Source organism: Somniosus microcephalus, chromosome 1 (genome assembly GCF_052327205.1).
Source record: "Somniosus microcephalus isolate GS21.2 chromosome 1, FLI_Smic_1.0, whole genome shotgun sequence".
In the NCBI taxonomy this organism is placed as follows: domain Eukaryota; kingdom Metazoa; phylum Chordata; class Chondrichthyes; order Squaliformes; family Somniosidae; genus Somniosus; species Somniosus microcephalus.
In genome coordinates, this window is record NC_140987.1 from 38,987,748 (window position 1) to 39,006,360 (window position 18,613).

The 18,613-nt window shown below is 46.7% G+C and overlaps 1 protein-coding gene across 1 annotated transcript in view; it reads right to left on the reverse strand.

Moving 5' to 3' along the window:
- Positions 1–18,613, reverse strand: part of gpm6ab (glycoprotein M6Ab) — a 396,678-nt gene that overhangs the window by 61,907 nt on the left and 316,158 nt on the right. The window contains exon 3 of the mRNA XM_085978023.1: positions 15,355–15,511. Coding sequence (XP_085834149.1) covers positions 15,355–15,511 — 157 coding nt within the window. The remainder of the gene's footprint in view (positions 1–15,354; positions 15,512–18,613) is intronic.

Genomic DNA, 18,613 nt, shown 5'->3' on the forward strand with positions numbered 1-18,613 from the left:
GTTCGGGGCGCACAAAGGGCGTTGCACGACGAAATGACGTCATGATCTGCGCGCGCAGCAGGGCGCGCACTAAGACTTTGCGCCGGCGCTAAATGTGTACTGAAGTTGGGGCGAGGCGCAGGTCGCGCTGCGCCCGGGCGCTAAGCGCCTAGCGCTCGAGATCTACTCCTCCTAAGGCACTAACGGCTGGCGCGCCCAACTGAATTTCTAGGCCTAAGAGTCTTAGCAAGGTCCATTATTTTAAACTTCCTAGAATCCAAGAATAGATCAAGCCAAAAACCCATTTCTTATTTTAATTCTTCAACACGATGAGTCAAGAAATTTGTTCATCTTACTGACGTGCTCACATCGTTGAGTATCTGCAACACTGAACTGCAGGCGGCTGTTGCCATGCACACCAAATTACTTAGTGACATTTTAATATGCACTGCAGCTGTATGGTGAGCAAAACTACAGAAGAATGATTTAATCCAATGTCTTGGGAAGGCGCAAAATGACTCTGTTGAAGACGTGATTAATATTGTCCTTTGTTATGTTTTGTCTAATAAGTTCAGAACATGTGCTCTATGAGGAAAACAAATCTTATTCTGGTCTTCAGCGTCATTTTATGTTTTACTGCCACATAAAAAAGGTGAAGTAGAACAAACTCTGTGTAATAACATGGTCCTTCTCACTTCTGCCTATTATTTTATGTAGCAGACAAACTCACATGATGGCTGCTCCAGGAATAGTAAGGCCTGAGCATTCTGTGCTCAGTAATAGTAAATGATTTGTCTTTGAATCTATGGACTACCAGCTCTTTATCATCTTCCAAAATTCTGCAGACTCTGGAATAGTTCCCATGGATTTGAGGGTACCTAATGTAACCCCACTATTTAAAAAAGGTGGTAGAGAGAAAACGGGGAATTATAGACTGACATCGGTAGTGGGGAAAATGCTAGAGTCCATTATAAAAGATGTAATAGCAGAGCACTTGGAAAACAGTGACAGGATCGGACAAAGTCAAATTGGATTTACAAAAGGTAAATCATGCTTGACTAATCTACTGGAAATTTTTGAGGATGTAACTGGTAGAATAGATAAGGGAGAACCAGTGAATGTGGTGTATTTGTACTATCAGAAGGTTTTCGATAAGGTCCCGCATAAGAGATTGGCGTGCAAAGTTAAAACACATGGGATTGGGGGTAAGGTACTGACTTGGATAGAGAACTGGTTGGCAGACAGGAAGCAAAGAGTTGGAATAAACTGGTCTTTTACCGAGTGGCAGGCAGTGACTAGTGGGGTAGAGCAGGGATCGGTGCTAGGACCCCAGCTATTCACAATATACATTAATGATCTAGAAGAGGGAACTAGATGTAATATCTCCAAGTTTGCAGACAACACAAAGCTGTGTGTGCTGTGAGGAGGATGCAGAGAAACTCCAGTATGATTTGGACAGGTTGGGTGATTGGGCAGATGCATGGCAGATGCAGTACAATGTGGATAAATGCGAGGTTATCCACTTTGGTGGCAAAAACAGGAAGACAGATTATTATCTGAACGGCAATAGATTGGGAAAAGGGGAAGTGCAACGAGACCTGGGTGTCCTTGTGCACCAGTCGCTGAAGGTAAGCATGCAGGTGCAGCAGGCGGTTAAGAAGGCAAATGGTATGTTGGCCTTCATAGCGAGAGGATTTGAGTATAGGAGCAAGGATGTCTTGCTGCAGTTGTACAGGGCCTTGGTGAGTCCACACCTTGAGTATTGTGTGCAGTTTTGGTCGCCTTATCTGAGGAAGGATGTTCTTGTCATGGAGGGAGTGCAGCGAAGATTCACCAGACTGATACCTGGCATGGCAGGAATGACGTATGAAGAGAGATCGGGTCAATAAGGCTTATATTCGCTAGAGTTTAGAAGAATGAGAGGGGATCTCATTGAAACTTATAAAATTCTAACAGGACTAGACAGACTAGATGCAGGAAGGATGTTCCCGATGGTGGGAGAGCGCAGAACCAGGGGTCACAGTCTAAGGATAAGGGGTAAGCCATTTAGGACTGAGATGAGGAGGAATTTCTTCACCCAGAGAGTGGTGAACCTGTGGAATTCTCTACCACAGAAGGTAGTTGAGGCCAACTTATTAAATATATTCAAGAAGGAGTTAGATATATTTCTTAAGGCTAAAGGGATCACGGGATATGGGGAGAAAGCAGGGACAGGGTACTGAATTTGGATGATCAGCCATGATCTCATTAAATGGCAGAACAGGCTTGAGGGGCCGAATGGCCTGCTCCTGTTCCTATCTTCTATGTTTCTATGATAGGAAAGGGGTAGCATAATTATGCCCCTGGGTTTTGGTAGCATATTGGGCATTACAGGCAAACTCCTGAACGCAAAACTCAGGGACCGCTTATGGGAGTAACCAGCATTTGCTGTACCTGAGAAAAATCCAACTCACAGCCGACCGTTTTAACAGCTTAAAATTGGAGTTAGCCATCAAAATTTGCATCGTAATCTGCCGCACCAAATCCTGCGCTGGATGCCATATTGGCTTGGCTGACTTTTAGTCATCCAGGGCACTCACCTGAAGTAGGGGTTCAGCTCCTGAAACATATAAATCATTGGTTGTAGGACCCCGAATGTGAAATTCAGGCACAAATATCTGAACTTTGCACCGTGCACATTCCGCCGAGTTGTACCAGGCATTGAGCAATCTAACCAGCGATCCTTAAAGGGATCGCTGGAGGCTGCTCAAAAAAAAGTAGGCCCAGGACATTTTCAGTTTTATTTTTTTTGTGGGCCGATGCAAAGCAGGAGTGCTACCCCTGGGCCTACATTAAAAAAAACTCCACCTCACTGCCGGCAAGTTCGAGGCTCCCCCGGGGATTGCTTCCTCGTGAGAACCTGACCAGTCAGCCGCTTCTATAGAAGAAACTGGCCTGGGTTTTTATCTGTTTTTCTGCCCCTCCAAGGAGATCGTATGGTTTAAGGTTGGTTGGGGTGTGTCTATAGTGTGGGGCAGGCTGGATAGATCAGAAGGCGTTTTCCTGGCCATCATTGTTCTTTGCCAAGACCCAGACTATTTCCCGCCTGCCCAGACCAGCAAGCTGCACAGTACGGCGTCCACTTCCCGTCTGTGGTATTTAAGTGAGGCCCAAGGCAGAAGCCTCCTCGGGCCTCAGGCCCTCCGCGGACCACCCGTGGAGCTGTTGCTCCGCTGACTTTACGCCCGCCTGAGAGCAGTTCGAATTTCTCGGCCAATATCTAAGCGAGAGAGCCCAAAATTTGTAACATCAGGTCAGAGTGCGAACATAGACTGAACCAATGTGCAGGCTTCAATCCCCAGAGTCCATAAACTAAAAACTGTGGTAAATGTGGAGAGACTAGAGAAGCTGGGGTTGTTCTCCTTAGAGCAGAGAAGGTTAATAGGAGATATAATAGAGGTGTTCGAAATTATGAGGGGTTTTGATAGATAGGATGAAACTGTTTTCAGTGGCAGGAGCATCATTAACCAGAGGTCACAGATTTAAGATAATTGGAAAAAGATTTCCTGAAGGAAAAACATTTGCAGGACTACGGGGTTAGAGCAGGGGAGTGGGACTAACTGAAGTGCTCTTGCAGCGAGCTGGCACAGGCTCGACAGGCCGAATGCTGTCACCATTCTATGATTCCAAGAACCAGAGGGGAGATGAGGAGAATTTTTTTACGCCACAAGTTGTGATCTGGAATACACTGCCTGAAAGGGTGATGGAAGCAGATTCAATATTAACTTTCAAAAGGGAATTGGAGATATACTTGACAAGGAAAAATATGCAGGGCTGTGGGGAAGAAGCAGGAGAAAGTGACTAATTCGATAGTTCTTTCAAAGAGCCGGCACAGGCATGATGGGCTGAATGGCCTCCTTCTGTGCTGTATGATTCTGTCATCTTCTTGTGGCAACAACAAAATGTGGACTTTCTCCTGCTCTCGGGAGATCCAGAACGCCATGGGCCTGCTGCTGCCAGGGGGAGCTAGCCAAGCAGGCCCTGTCAGGAGGGACAATGGTCCTGACCAAGTGCACCAGCTCCAAGTAAAACTGCACAATGTACGGACAAAAACAACAACAACTTGCATTTATATAGCGCCTTTAGCATAGTAAAACATACCAAGGCACTTCACAGGAGCGATTATCAAGAAAAATTTGTCACTGAGCCACATAAGGAGATATCAGGACAGGTGACCAAAAGCTTGGTCAAAGAGGTAGGTTTTAAGAAGCGTCTTAAAGGTGGAGAGAGAGAAGTAGCAAGTTGAAGGGGTTTAGGGAGGGAATTCCCGAGCTTAGGGCCTCGGCAGCTGAAGGCACGGCCGCCAATGGTGGAGCGAAGAAAATCAGGGATGCGCAGGAGGCCAGAATTGAAACATAGAAGATAGGAGCAGGAGTAGGCCATTCAGCCCCACGAGCCTGCTCCGCCATTCAATGCGATCATGGCTGATCATCCAAGTTCAGTACTCAGTCCCTGCTTTCTCCCCATACCCCTTGATCCCTTTAGCATTAAGAAATATGTCCAACTCCTTCTGGAATATATTTAATGTATTGGCCTCTACTGCCTTCTGTGGTAGAGAATTCCACAGGTTCACCACTCTCTGCATGAAGAAATTCCTCCTCATTTCTGTCCTAAAAGGCCTACCCCTTATCCTTGGACTGTGGCCCCTGGTTCTGGACTCCCCGACCATCAGAAACATCCTCCCTGCATCTAGTCTGTCCACTCCTGTCAGAATTTTGTAAGTTTCAATGAGATCCCCTCTCATTCTTCTAAACTCCAGTGAGTACAAGCCCAATCATCCCAATCTCTCCTCATACGACACTCCTGCCATCCCAGGTATCAGCCTGGTGAATCTTCGCTGAACTCTTTCCATGGCAAGAACATCCTTCCTCAGATAAGGCGACCAAAACTGCACACAATACTCAAGATGTGGTCTCACCAAGGCCCTGTACAACTGCAGCAAGACATCCTTGTTCCTGTACTCAAACCCTCTCACTATGAAGGCCAACATACCATTTGCCTTCTTAACCGCCTGCTGCACCTGCATGCTTATCTTCAGCGACTGGTGCACAAGGACACCCAGGTCTCATTGCACTTCCCCTTTTCCCAATCTATTGCCGTTCAGATAATAATCTGCCTTCCTGTTTTTGCCACCAAAGTGGATAACTTCACATTTATCCACATTATATTGCATCTGCCATGCTTCTGCCCAATCACCCAACCTGTCCAAATCATCCTGTAGTTTCTCGGCATCCTCCTCACAGCACACACGCCCACCCAGCTTTGTGTCGTCTGCAAATTTGGAGATATTACATCTAGTTCCCTTGTCTAGATCATTAATATATATTGTGAATAGCTGGGGTCCAAGGACCGATCCCTGCGGTACCCCACTAGCTACTGCCTGCCACTCGGAAAAAGACCCGTTTATTCCAACTCTTTGCTTTCTATCTGCCAACCAGTTCTCTATCCAAGTCAATACCTTGCCCCCAATCCCATGTGCCTTAACTTTACATGCTAATCTCTTATGTGGGACCTTATCGAAAGCCTTCTGAAAGTTCAAATACACCACATCCACTGGTTCTCCCTTATCTATTTTACTAGTTACATCCTCAAAAAATTCCAGTGGATTAGTCAAGCACGATTTACCTATTGTAAATCCATGTTGACTTTGTCCGATCCTGTCACTGTTTTCCAAGTGCTCTGCTATTACATCTTTTATAATGGACTCTAGCATTTTCCCCACTACCGATGTCAGGCTTATTGGTCTGTAATTCCCCGTTTTCTCTCTACCACCTTTCTTGAATAGTGGGGTAATATTAGTTACCCTCCAATCCATGGGTACTGTTCCAGATTCCATCAAATGTTGGAAGATGATCAGCAATGCATCTACTATTTCTAGGGCCACTTCATTAAGTACCCTAGGATGTAGATTATCAGGCCCTGGGGATTTATTGGCCTTCAATCCCATCAATTTCCCTAACACCATTTCCCTACAAATACCGATTTCTTTCAGTTCCTCCCTTTCATCAGACCCTATGTTCCCCGACATCTCTGGGAGGTTATTTGTGTCCTCCTTTGTGAAGACAGAACCAAAATATGTATTTAATTGGTCAGCCATTTCTTTGTTCCCCATTATAAATTCCCTTGATTCTGACTGCAAGGGACCTACGCTTGACTTCACCAATCTTTTTCTCTTCACATATCTATAAAAGCTTTTACAGTCAGTTTTTATGTTCCCTGCAAGCTTACTTTCATATTCTATTTTCCCTTTCTTAATTAATCCCTTGTTCTCCTTTGTTGAATCCTAAACTGCTCCTAATACTCTGGATTACTGCTTTTTCTGGCCAATTTATATGTCCTCTCCTTGGACCTTATGCTATCCCTAATTTCCCTCATTAGCCACGGTTTAGTCACCTTTTTTGTTTTATTTTTATGCCAAACTGGGATGAACAAATTCTGTAGTTTATCCATGCGGTCTTTGAATGTTTGCCATTGCCTGTTCACCGTCAACCCTTTGAGTGACATTCCCCAATCAATCCTACCCAACTCACGCCTCAGACCATCGTAGTTTCCTTTATTTAAATTCAGGACCCTAGTCTCTGAGTCAACTACTTCATTTTCCATCTTAATGAAGAATTCGATCATATTATGATCGCTCCGACCCAAGTGGCCTCGTACAACAAGATTGCTAATTAATCCTTTCTCGTTACATAATACCCAGTCTAAGATGCCCTGATCTCTGGTTGATTCCTCGACATATTGGTCCAAGAAACCATCCCGTAAACACTCCAGGAATTCCTCCTCTACAGTATTGTTACTAATGTGGTTAGCCCAATCTATATGTAGATTAAAGTCACCCATGAAGGAGTGCAGAGATCTCTTAGGGTTGTAGGGCTGGAAGAGGCTACAGAGATAGGGAGGGGGGGCGAGGCCATCGAGGGATTTAAAAATGAGGATGAAGAATAAGTAAACAGCCAAGTCTGCCCTCTTTGCTGCACCAGATCAGCTTAATCCATTGCTGATGACAACAAATTGCAAATAAATGACCAATTGAGGAATGTATCAATTTGAGGCCACCGTCGTCACTGTAATTGTCAGAACATAAAGCATGGTTATCTTGTCACAAGCAGGAATTCAGTACACATGTATACATCAGGTACTCAAACTGGCAAAGCACTACTCCATAACGGCAGGTACGTGCACTACAGTACCATCATGACAGGTTTGCATTGATACACCCTCACCAACATTTGTTGCTGGAACTGTCTGCTTGGCAACCTTGCCTTTGCATTTTATAAACAGCAAGATGCTTTTGTCAAAGGAGTGCTTACAGAGTTTCATGCCTATAAACAGCAATCTGCATTGATCAGTTATTGATTGACGAAAAAGCTGCTGTTTAAATAGAGTGCGTCAACAGAATAGCTGATCGATTCTGCACCTGGCCAAAAGTGGGAGCAGCAATAATGTGGAGATTAAAGAGAAAGGGGGTTTGCAATAATAGAATGATACTGCACAGAAGGAGGCCATTTGACCCATCGCGCCTGTTCCGGGGCCAAAGGATGGTAACGATTTTTCCTTTGGTGGGTGACAGCAGCGATACCGCTGTCAGCGTCAGCGGACGACCAGCCACCACCCGATTGTTACTTTGGATGTTCACCGCATTGTTACAACAATGTCTTGTCTACATATTGTGCCTCGAGGCAACAATCTTTAGAGGCTGCCAGACTGCAGCTAGTGGGCCTCTCTCCTGAGACCCCTTTATTGTTCTGTTTTGTTTAACTTGTTACAAGGCAGCCCAGTTTGAGTCCCTATTCACAGAAGACAGGTCTCTTCTGATAGGAACTGAATGAGAAACTTCATGAGCACGGGGTCTGCACACAGCAGTATAAGGGCAGCTTCCTTCTAGACTATAACAACAGGAGCACACTTTGACCCATGCTCGTATTGCTGACTCCCCATTACTTATCCAAGCTCTTTATGATTGATCGTGCTAGAGATGAAGAAGACCATTGTGCCTATGTTAATTTGTACAACCAGTAAGTTGCCCCCCTTCCTATTGCAGGATCCGGCTGTTTCTTAAATGATTCCATGATTTTCACTTTCACTACTCCACCCAGATGTCCTTTCCACATGTCAATCAGTCTGTGCGAAGAGGAACTTTCTGATTTCATTGCTAAATTTGCCATTAGTTAGTTTGAACTTTGTGTCCTTTTGCCCTAATATCACAACTTAGCTGCAACTAATTTTCCAGATCCACCTTTTCCATACTTTTTCTAAACCTCTACAAGATCACCTCCCAGTCGTAACTTCTCGTGGCATTTTTTCCAGTCTTTTCTCATACCTCAGTCCACTAATGGTACGGGGGTGATTTTAACCTAACCCTCCCCTCGGGAAACCGATGGGATCGGGTGGAATGCCGGTTTTATGCCCCGCCTAATATTGACTTCAAATGGACAGTAAAATCAGTCAGGATGTAAAACCAGCATTGCAACTGATCCCATCAGTTTGCCAAAATTGCCCCCTTGGAGTCAGCCTTGAGACTCTTCTCTGAACCAACTCAAGTGTCTGTGCCTCAGTAATCATACCTGGACACAGTACTTGAGGTGGGGTCTGACAGGGTACGATACAGTTTCCACTTAACTTCTTCCAACTTGTACTCTTTTCTCCTCTGCTGTGTAATCTTTGCACTTCCCTCATACTTCTGGAGTTTTCCTTGAGGGAGCAAGTATTGAAAGGCTTTGCAAATGAGGCTAGACTACTGTTTCTACACCTCCTGCCTCAATTACATAGGAACATAGGTGTAAAGTCTGTGGGTTGTATAGCGAAGTAATACACAGACTACAAGAGTAACTTTAACAGGACTTTACTATTCGAAGGTCAGGGCGAATCTGCCCAATAAATCCTGACACCGCACTTATATACCGGTGTGGTCACCGTTGGTATTACAGTATACAGCAGCCAAGGCAAAGTAGTGCCACACATAAAATAGTTCTCTTAAAGGTGAACGGTTACATACACTATAATCCTCCCTTTTTAGCTTACAACATACTTATTCCCCATTAACATAACATCATAACATATATACAACTTTATGCAAAACAGTTCACAGATTCAGTCTCTCTGGAGGTTTCCTGACTCTATCCGGATAACGCCTCAGTGGTGTAGTAGTTTTCGGCGGGGTAGTAGGTTCTTCTGGTAAGGTCGAGTCGGCTTGAAGGACAGTGTCAGGTTCATCTGATTCCAGTATCACCAGATCGGAGGTAGGTGTTCTGGGTATCTCTGCTTCAACATTAGCAGTGTAAGGTTGTGGAGTAGGTTGGCTCTTTGTGGATGACCCTATGATCTGGTCAACATGGCGCCTTATTATGCTGTCACCAATGTCCATGGTATACAGCAGCAGGCCTAGCCTTTTTACAATAGTTCCAGGCTGCCATTTCTCGGTACGGTAGTCCCGGGCCAAAACTTGTTGACTTATCTGAAAAGATCTAGTTGGCCTTTCATTCATGCCCTGGAATTGCCGGTTCTCTACGTCCCTTCTGACGTTTGGCTTAATCAAATCCAGCCGGCATCTCAGTCTTCTATTGAAAAACATCATGGCGGGAGTTTGATTTGTGACCGCATGTGTTGCATTCCTGTACGCCAACAAGAAGTTATCTACTTTATGTTGTAAGTTGATGTTTTCATTACCCATGGCCTTTATGGCCTTCTTGAAGGTCTGGACAAACCTTTCAGCTAATCCATTGGTGGCGGGATGGTATGGGGCTGACGTGTAGTGCTTGACCCCATTGCTTTTTAAGAATTTCCTGAATTCTTCGGACACAAATTGCGGTCCATTATCAGAACAGACCTGTTCTGGCAGCCCATTCCTGGCAAACATGGTCCTTAATACTGTGATGGTTTTTTCCGTGGTGCTGGAGGACATCTTTATTACCTCCGGCCACTTGGAGTGTGCATCCACCGCTATTAGAAACATTGAGTCCATAAATGGACCAGCAAAGTCGATGTGTACCCTTTGCCAAGGAGATGAGGGCCACTCCCATGGATGCAGAGGAGCTTGTGGTGGCGCGTTTTGGACCTTCTGGCATCCTAGACAGCTCTTGGTTATTTCTTCGATGTCTCCATCAATACCTGGCCACCACACAAACGCTTTTGCTAGGTTCTTCATTTTCACTCCATCCAGATGCCCCTCGTGAAGCTCCTTTAGCACCTTATGCTGAAGTTTGGGTGGAATCACCACTCTCGATTCACACATCAAGGTTCCTCGGCACACTGACAGCTGTTCTTTTCTTTGCGAAAATGCTGGCAGCGTTGGTTCGCCATGTGCTGGCCATCCCTCCACTGTTAAATCGTAGACTCGTGAGAGAGTCGGGTCATTCCTTGTTTCATTCTCGATCATCGAATTTGTCACTGGAAGACATTCTACTATGGACGAGTGGAACATCTCTACCGGGTCCACTGCAGCCGCCTCTTCAACTACCGGCAACGGTAGGCGCGATAACCCATCAGCATTTCCATGCTGTTTGGAGCTTTTGTATTCGATGTCATATTGGTGTGCCCCAAGTAACACGGACCACCTCTGTAACCTTTGCGCTGTCATAGTGGAAACGGCCTTGTTAGGGTTGAATATGGACACCAACGGCTGGTGGTCTGTCAGTAATGTGAACTTCTTGCCCTGCAGGTAATGATTGAATTTCTTTACTCCCCACACAAGGCTGAGGGCCTCCCTATCTATCTGGGTGTAATTTCGCTCAGCGGAGGTCAATGATCGGGACGCAAATGCGACTGGCCTTTCCGAGCCATTTGGGAACCTGTGTGAAAGTACTGCTCCAATTGCATAAGGGGAAGCATCACAAGCTAGCCGAAGAGGTAACGTTGGGTTGAAATGAGCCAACACTTCCTCAGAGGTAATCAACGCCTTGCTTCTGCGAAAGGCCTTTTTACAGTCCTCGCTCCACTTCCATGGCACTTCTTTCCGCAACAGAGTATTCGGCGGATGCAACACCGTGGATAAATTTGGCAGATACTTGTGATAATAATTAATCAACCCCAGAAACGATCTCAACTGTGATACGTTTTCCGGAGCGGGGGCCTTCACGACAGCTTCTATTTTGTCAGGCGACTTGTGTAGCCCCTCTTGGTCAATGACATGACCGCAGTACGAGATCCGTTTCTGGAAGAACTCACATTTCTGGCGATTAATTCGAAGGCCATATTCCTTCAACCTGGTGAGCACCCGTTTCAAATTTGTGAGGTGTTCCTCTTCGTCTTCTCCCGTAATCAGGATATCGTCCAAGTAACACTGCGTGCTTGGAATACCTTGTAAGACCTGCTCCATTGCCCTCTGCCAAATTGCTGGAGCCGAAGCTACTCCAAAAACCAGTCTATTATAACGATACAAGCCTCTGTGCGTGTTGATTGTGAGATACTGGCGCGACTCTTCCTCGACTTCCATTTGTAAGTATGCTTGTGCCAGGTCTATCTTGGTGAAGTGTTGCCCGCCAGACAATGAAGCAAAGATATCCTCAATCCGCGGAAGCGGGTATTGTACCGTGTGAAGCACCGGATTAACTGTGATCTTGAAGTCTCCGCAGATGCGGACCTTTCCCAGTCCCCCTGGCTTGTTACTTGATGAAGACTTCATGACGGGAACAATGGGCGTGGCCCACTCACTCCAGTCCACCTTAGACAGTACCCCTGAACGTTCAAGCTCTTCCAGTTCTGCCTCCACAGCAGGTCGTATCGCGTAAGGTACCGATCTGGCTTTGAAAAATTTTGGGCTTGCATGTTCTGCAATCTTGATTTTTGCTTTAATTCCTCTCAGTGTTCCCAGTCCTTGCTGGAATACCTCTTTAGCTTCGTCCAATATTCTGGACAACCGTTCAGGTTTGACCTCTTCCTTTCCGGAATCTACCATCATTGTGTTTAGCGAATGCCAGTCTATCTTTATTTTCCTGATCCATTCCCGTCCCAGAAGTGGTGGACCTCCCTCGGGCAGCACATACATGTCCATCCTTTGGTGATCTTTGTCCTTGTATCTCACCTTGACTTCTATCTTTCCGATGGGGTATACTTTGTGCCCCGTGTATGTCTGCAATACCATCTCCGTATCCCATAGGGGAGTATGTTTGAATAACTTTTTGTAATCATGCTTATTCATGACCATCAGCGCCGATCCGGTGTCCACTTCCATCTTCACTTGGACTTTTGCAATCTGTAGTGTGATCCAGATAGTTTGTCGGTCAGCTTCTTTACTCACATTGTGAATCCTCAGACTACCCAGTTCCTTGCTGTTGGAGTCTGCGTCTGAATTCTGTTTATCTGGACTCTTCCCAGTCACCTCATGTACCTTTCTGTACTTCTTCTGCGGTGACTTATTATTGCTGGTCATCTTTCCTGCCCGGCATACCTTAGCTATGTGGCCAAGCTTGCCACATTTCCTATATTCCTAGTTTTTAACCCAGCATTGGTTCTGGTCGTGTGTTGTCTTCCCACAACGATAACATTTCGTTGTATTCGAAGTCATTTGATCCACTCTGAGTACCGCTGTCTTCCGCTGCATTTCCACCGTGCCTCTCGCTGCGGCTTCGTGCGATGCTGCAATAAGGACAGCCTTATCAAGTGTAAGATCGTTCTCTTCGAGCAGTCGTTTTTGTGTTCCTTCCTTCGACATTCCGCACACGAACTTGTCTCTCAGTGCCTCTGGCAGATTTACCCCAAACTGGCAGTATCTTGCTAGCCTCCGCAGTTCAACCAGGTACTCTGCGTTGCTTTCCTCTTTTCGTTGCATTCTCACGTAAAATTTAGATCGTTCCGCTAACATCAGCGGTGCGGGGTTAAAATGATCCTTCAGGACAGCAACAATATTAGCGAAAGACTGATCTGCCGGTTTAGCTGGTGATAGAAGATGCTTCAATAACCCGTATGTTCTCGCACCCATTAAGTTTAGTAAGGTTAGAGCTTTTTCATAATTTGCTAACTTATTGGCCGTATAATATATCTCGATGCGTTCTACATACGTGGGCCAATCTTCCACCTCGGCATCGAACCCGTTGATGTTACTACGCTTAGGCATCTTCACCTCTTCCTGAGAAACAACAACAATATTCTTTAACTTTTTCTTTTTTCTTTTTCCAAGATGGCGGTTTCCCGCGCTCATCTTCTTTCCCTGCCCAATTTCAAAACGGCGGTTCCCGCTTCTGTCTTCTTCCCCACCTACTGGCGGCTTCCCGCGTTTCTTCCCCTGGCGGGAGGGGTAAGCTTTCCCTCGGGCGACGGCCGCTGGCTTTCGCGGTTCGCAGCCTGTGCGTCGGCTTCAGCGCGTTCCCTTCTCTCGGCAGGGCAACCGGCGCTGGGTACAACCCGTTGGCGGCGAACAGTTTCAGCCGCTGGGCTGGTTCTCGCTCGGCCTTCCTTGCTCGGGCTCTGTCTCTCCCGCTCGCTCGGGCTCCCAATCGCGCCTCCCAGCCCTCTCGCAGTCCGGTGCTTCCCTCCCCGGCTGCGGCTGAGTTCTCCGCGGTTTATTTATTTTATCTCTTCCCGCGCCCTACGATCCCGGTCGCCGCTTTTCATGGCCCCGGTCGCTGCCGGCCTTTTTCGCCGGTCGCGGTCTAGCTGTCTCACGACGCCGTTGCGTCTCCCAGCCCGCTTGTACCGCGGCTTCCGTGCTCCACGCTGCCCCCGTCTCAGCGCCTCTGGGCCCGACTTCTGCCCGGCTCCTTTCCCCCCCCGACCGTGGTCGAGTTCACCGCCCTTCTCCTTCGTTGATTTTATTTATTTTCCCTTTACTCATAGTCACCATGGCCGACTTGCTTCTCGTGCTGCTCGGCTCAAGCACCACCGTGGCAGAAGGGACAATCCGTGCCTGTTGCTGATGGAAGGCTGCGTGTCTGAAGTCTTCCTTCTTTCTTGCTGTGCAGACTCGAGTTTTCTCTCTCAGCAGAACGACGAGGGCGGTTGCCTCTTCTCGACGCTTCGTTAACTGCTTCGGACGTATTGCTGCACGCAGGGTAAGATCGAACTCGTCGCCACTGTAAAGTCTGTGGGTTGTATAGCGAAGTAATACACAGACTACAAGAGTAACTTTAACAGGACTTTACTATTCGAAGGTCAGGGCGAATCTGCCCAATAAACCCTGACACCGCACTTATATACCGGTGTGGTCACCGTTGGTATTACAGTATACAGCAGCCAAGGCAAAGTAGTGCCACACATAAAATAGTTCTCTTAAAGGTGGACGGTTACATACACTACAATAGGGACATGAGTAGGCCATTTAGCCCCTCGAGCCTGCTCTGCCATTCAATGAGATCATCAACTCCTCAGATGATGAAGCCGTCCGTGCCTGCATGCAGCAATACCTGGAGAGCATCCAAGCTTGGGCTGATAAGTGGCAAGTAAAATTTGTGTCACACAAGTGGCAGGCACTGACCATCTTCAACAAGAGAGAATTTAACCATCTCCCCTTGACATTCAATGGCATTACCATTGTTGAATCTCCCACCATCAACATCCTGGGGGCCACCATTGACCAGAAACTTAACTGGACCAGCCACATAAATACTGTGGCAACAAGAGCAGGTCAGAGGCTGGGTATTCTGCGGTGAGTCTCTCACCTCCTGACTCCCCAAAACCTTTCCACCATCTACAAAGGCACAAGTCAGGAGTTTTGTGATCAAATATTCTTCACTTGCCTGGATGAGTGCAGCTGCAACAGCACACAAGAAGCTCAACACCATCCAGGACAAAGCAGCCTGCTTGATTGGCACCCCATCCAAAACCTTAAACATTCACTCCCTCCACCTCCAGCGTACCATGTCTGCAGTGTGTACCATCTACAAGATGCACTGCAGCAACTCGCCAAGGCTTCTTCGGCAGCACCTCCCAAACCCGCGACCTCTACCACCTAGAAGGGCAAGGGCAGCAGGCGCATGGGAACACCACCACCTCCAAGTACCCCTCCAAGTCTCATAGCACCCTGACTTGGAAATATATTGCTGTTTCTTCATTGTGGCTGGGTCAAAAGCCTGGAACTCTCTACCTAACAGCACTGTGGGAGCATCTTCACCACACAGACTGCAGCGGTTCAAGGCGGTGGCTCCCCACCACCTTCTCAAGGGCAAATTAGGGATGGGCAATAAATGCTGGCCTTGCCAGCGACGCCCGCATCCTCAGAATGAAGTAAAAATACTGGTGGCAGATGGGAAATTAAATTAGCCAATATTGCCGGGGAAGAATCTTATCTGAAGCCCTTAAAAGCCGAGGTTGCGATTTACACTCGATTAGCTTAAATCGCATTCAATATAGAGCAAAACTCAAGACCTACAGTAAAGTAGCAAACAATGAAACGATATTACATACCCAGCCGCTAACGCATCGGCCGCAGGTAGTGATTTTGAAGTCTCCATAGAGATCCTTAATGGCACCGGTTGTGAAAAATCCTTCCACCATCAGCAGAATGCCATAGACAAAGAAGGCAGCTGCCACGCCATAGATTACGTACTTGAAGATATCAATCCTGCAGGGTCAAATTTACAAGCATCAAATGACCAACATTACTATGGATGAGCAAGACGCACATCAGGGACATGTTCTATCATGTGCCTTTCTCATACTTGGTTCAGATTTTCTTACCTTTAGTGTTTCAAAAACAGAATGAAAGCAATCAATGTGAGCGTACCAAATGGTTTAGGCCCCACTTTACCCCTCTGCCTTTGGAAGTATTTTTGCCAGAATTTAATTTTAATTAGTTCAGAAGACAGGAGGCAAACACTTAAGGTTCGGGGATAAATTTCCTTCAGTTTGGAATGAAGAGTTATTCTGTAGGTCTCACAGTTTTAAGTTCCTACAGGGAAATAGAAGCAAAATGTGTTTAAAAGCTGCTTGCGCTTGGGACCCACTTGAAGCAGGCCTTTATGTGTGGAGATCAAATTGGGCTCTATTTTCTGATACTGATTTAGGAAAGCTAATTGAACAGGTGGGGGAGGGGCAAGCAGTCTTCATTTTCCATCGGGAGCGGATTGCCAAAAGCCACTGCCTTTCAGAGTATTTCTTCACATCTATCAAAGACATGACCAGGGTTGGGAAGGCCCACCACTTCCTCAGCACTACAGATCTCCGAATAATTTAATTGTGCCTTCATCAAAAGACCATGGCCCACTGACTCCCCTTCGTGTCTCTCTTTCTCTCACACACAGAGAAAAATTGTTATTTTGCATATAATGGATGGAAAGTCATGTGAGCTATAAGTTCCTGTTATGGATTCCCATCATGGGAATCACTAAATCATGACATTGCAACCTAACAGCACCGTGAGAGCACCTTCACCACACGGACTGCAGCGGTTCAAGAAGGCGGCTCACCACCACCTTCTCGAGGGCAACTAGGGATGGGCAATAAATGCTGGCCTCGCCAGCGATGCCCACATCCCATAAATTAATAAATATTTTTTTACCCCATTGATAAGCCAGGCCCATTCAAGTCCACGTGTTGATACACACCCAGTTAAGACCCTGATTCTTTCATGAAGCATATCAAAGTGTTCAGTCACCCATAAAAATTATATACTGTCTCACCAAAATACATCAGCAAAAGAAACTGAGGGGAAACAACACATACATCGGACAATCAGAGGGTGTTGCTCGTGTATGGGAGCAGTGAGGAGCTGTGTGGGAGCAGTGAGGAGCGGTGAGGAGCGGCGGAGCTTAAAACCGGCAGCGAGGCCCGACCAGAGCATCGGACCTGTGTGGGAGCAGTGAAGAGCGGCGGAGCTTAAAACCGGCAGCGAGGCCCGACCAGAGCATCGGACCTGTGTGTGAACAGTGAGGAGCAGCTTACCAATTCAACAGCGGGGAGAGAGGTAAAAAGTAATCAAAGTGTGACGTCACCAGGAAGCAGGTAAGTGATTGGTTGGTGAGTATTTCTCTCTTTTTTTAAACTTTAAATCTGTGGTTTATAGTTTTTAAGGTCTCTCTGGTGTAGCGGGGACTGTTGGTAAACCAGTTCACTGTAGTGTAATTAGTTGGATTGATTTAATTTAAATTCAATGAATTAAAGGGTAAGTCCATGGCAGGACAGCCCGGCCCTGTGGTATGCTCCTCCTGCGCTATGTGGGAACTCAGGGACACTTCCTGTGTCCCTGACAACTACATGTGCAGGAAGTGCATCCAGCTGCAGCTGCTGACAGACCGCATTGCGGCACTGGAGCTGTGATTGGATGCATACTGGAGCGTTCACGATACTCAGGACATCGTGAATATCACGTTTACGGAGTTGGACACACCGCTGGTAGAGGTTGGACAGGAAGAAAGGGAACGGGTGACCAACAGGCAGAGTACTAGGCGCAGGCAGGTAGTGCAGGGGTCCCCTGTGGCCATCCCCCTCTCAAACAGATACACCACTTTGGATATTGTTGGGGAGGATGGCTTATCAGGGGAAGGCAGCAGCAACCAATTTCCTGGCACCATGGGTAGTTCTGCTGCACGGGACGGGAGGAAAAAGAGCGGAAGAGCTATAGTGATAGGGGATTCTATTGTAAGGGGAATAGATAGGCGTTTCTGCGGCCGCAAACGAGACTCCTGGATGGTGTGTTGCCTCCCTGGTGCAAGGGTCAAGGATGTCTCCGAGCGGCTGCAGAACATCTTGGAAGGGGAGGGTGAACAGCCAGTTGTCATGGTGCATATAGGCACCAACGATATAGGTAAAAAGCGGGATGAGGTCCTAAACGCGGAATATAGGGAGCTAGGAGATAAATTTAAAAACAGGACCTCAAAGGTAGTAATCTCAGGATTGCACCAGTGCCACGTGCTAGTCAGAGTAGAAATAGAAGGATACTTCTGATGAATACATGGCTAGAGGAATGGTGCCGGGGGAGGGATTCAAGTTCCTGGGACATTGGAACCAGTTCTGGGGGAGGTGGGACCAGTTCAAACTGGACGGTCTGCATCTGGGCAGGGCTGGAACTGATGTCCATGGGGGAGTGTTTGCTAGTGCTGTAGGGGAGGGTTTAAACTAAAATGGCAGGGGGTTGGGAACCTGAGCAGGGAGACAGAGGAAAGGGAAACAAGGATAAAAGCAAAAGATAGGAAGGAGAGAAACATAAGTGGCAGTCAGAGAAATCAATGGTTTAAATCAAACGTGGCCACAGTAAATAATAATTCTAATAGGTCTAAGAGCATTAAAAAAACAAGCCTGAAGGCTTTGTGTCTTAATGCGAGGAGCATTTGTAATAAGGTGGATGAATTGGCTGCGCAAATAGAGGTAAATGAATATGATTTGGTTGGGATTACAGAAACGTGGCTCAAGGATGGCCAAGACTGGGAACTCAACATCCAGGGGTATTCGATATTCAGGAAAGATAGGTAAAAAGGAAAGGGTGCTGGGGTAGCATTACTGGTTAACGAAGGGATTAACACAATTGTAATGAAGGATATTAGCTCTGATGATGTGGAATCTGCATGGGTAGAATTGAGAAATACTAAGGGGAAAAAAATGTTAGTGGGGGTGGTATATAGACCTCCAAACAGTAAGGCGGAGGTTGGGGATAGCATTAAAAGGGAAATTAACGAAGCGTGCAATAAGGGCACGGCAGTCATCATGGGTGACTTTAATCTACATATAG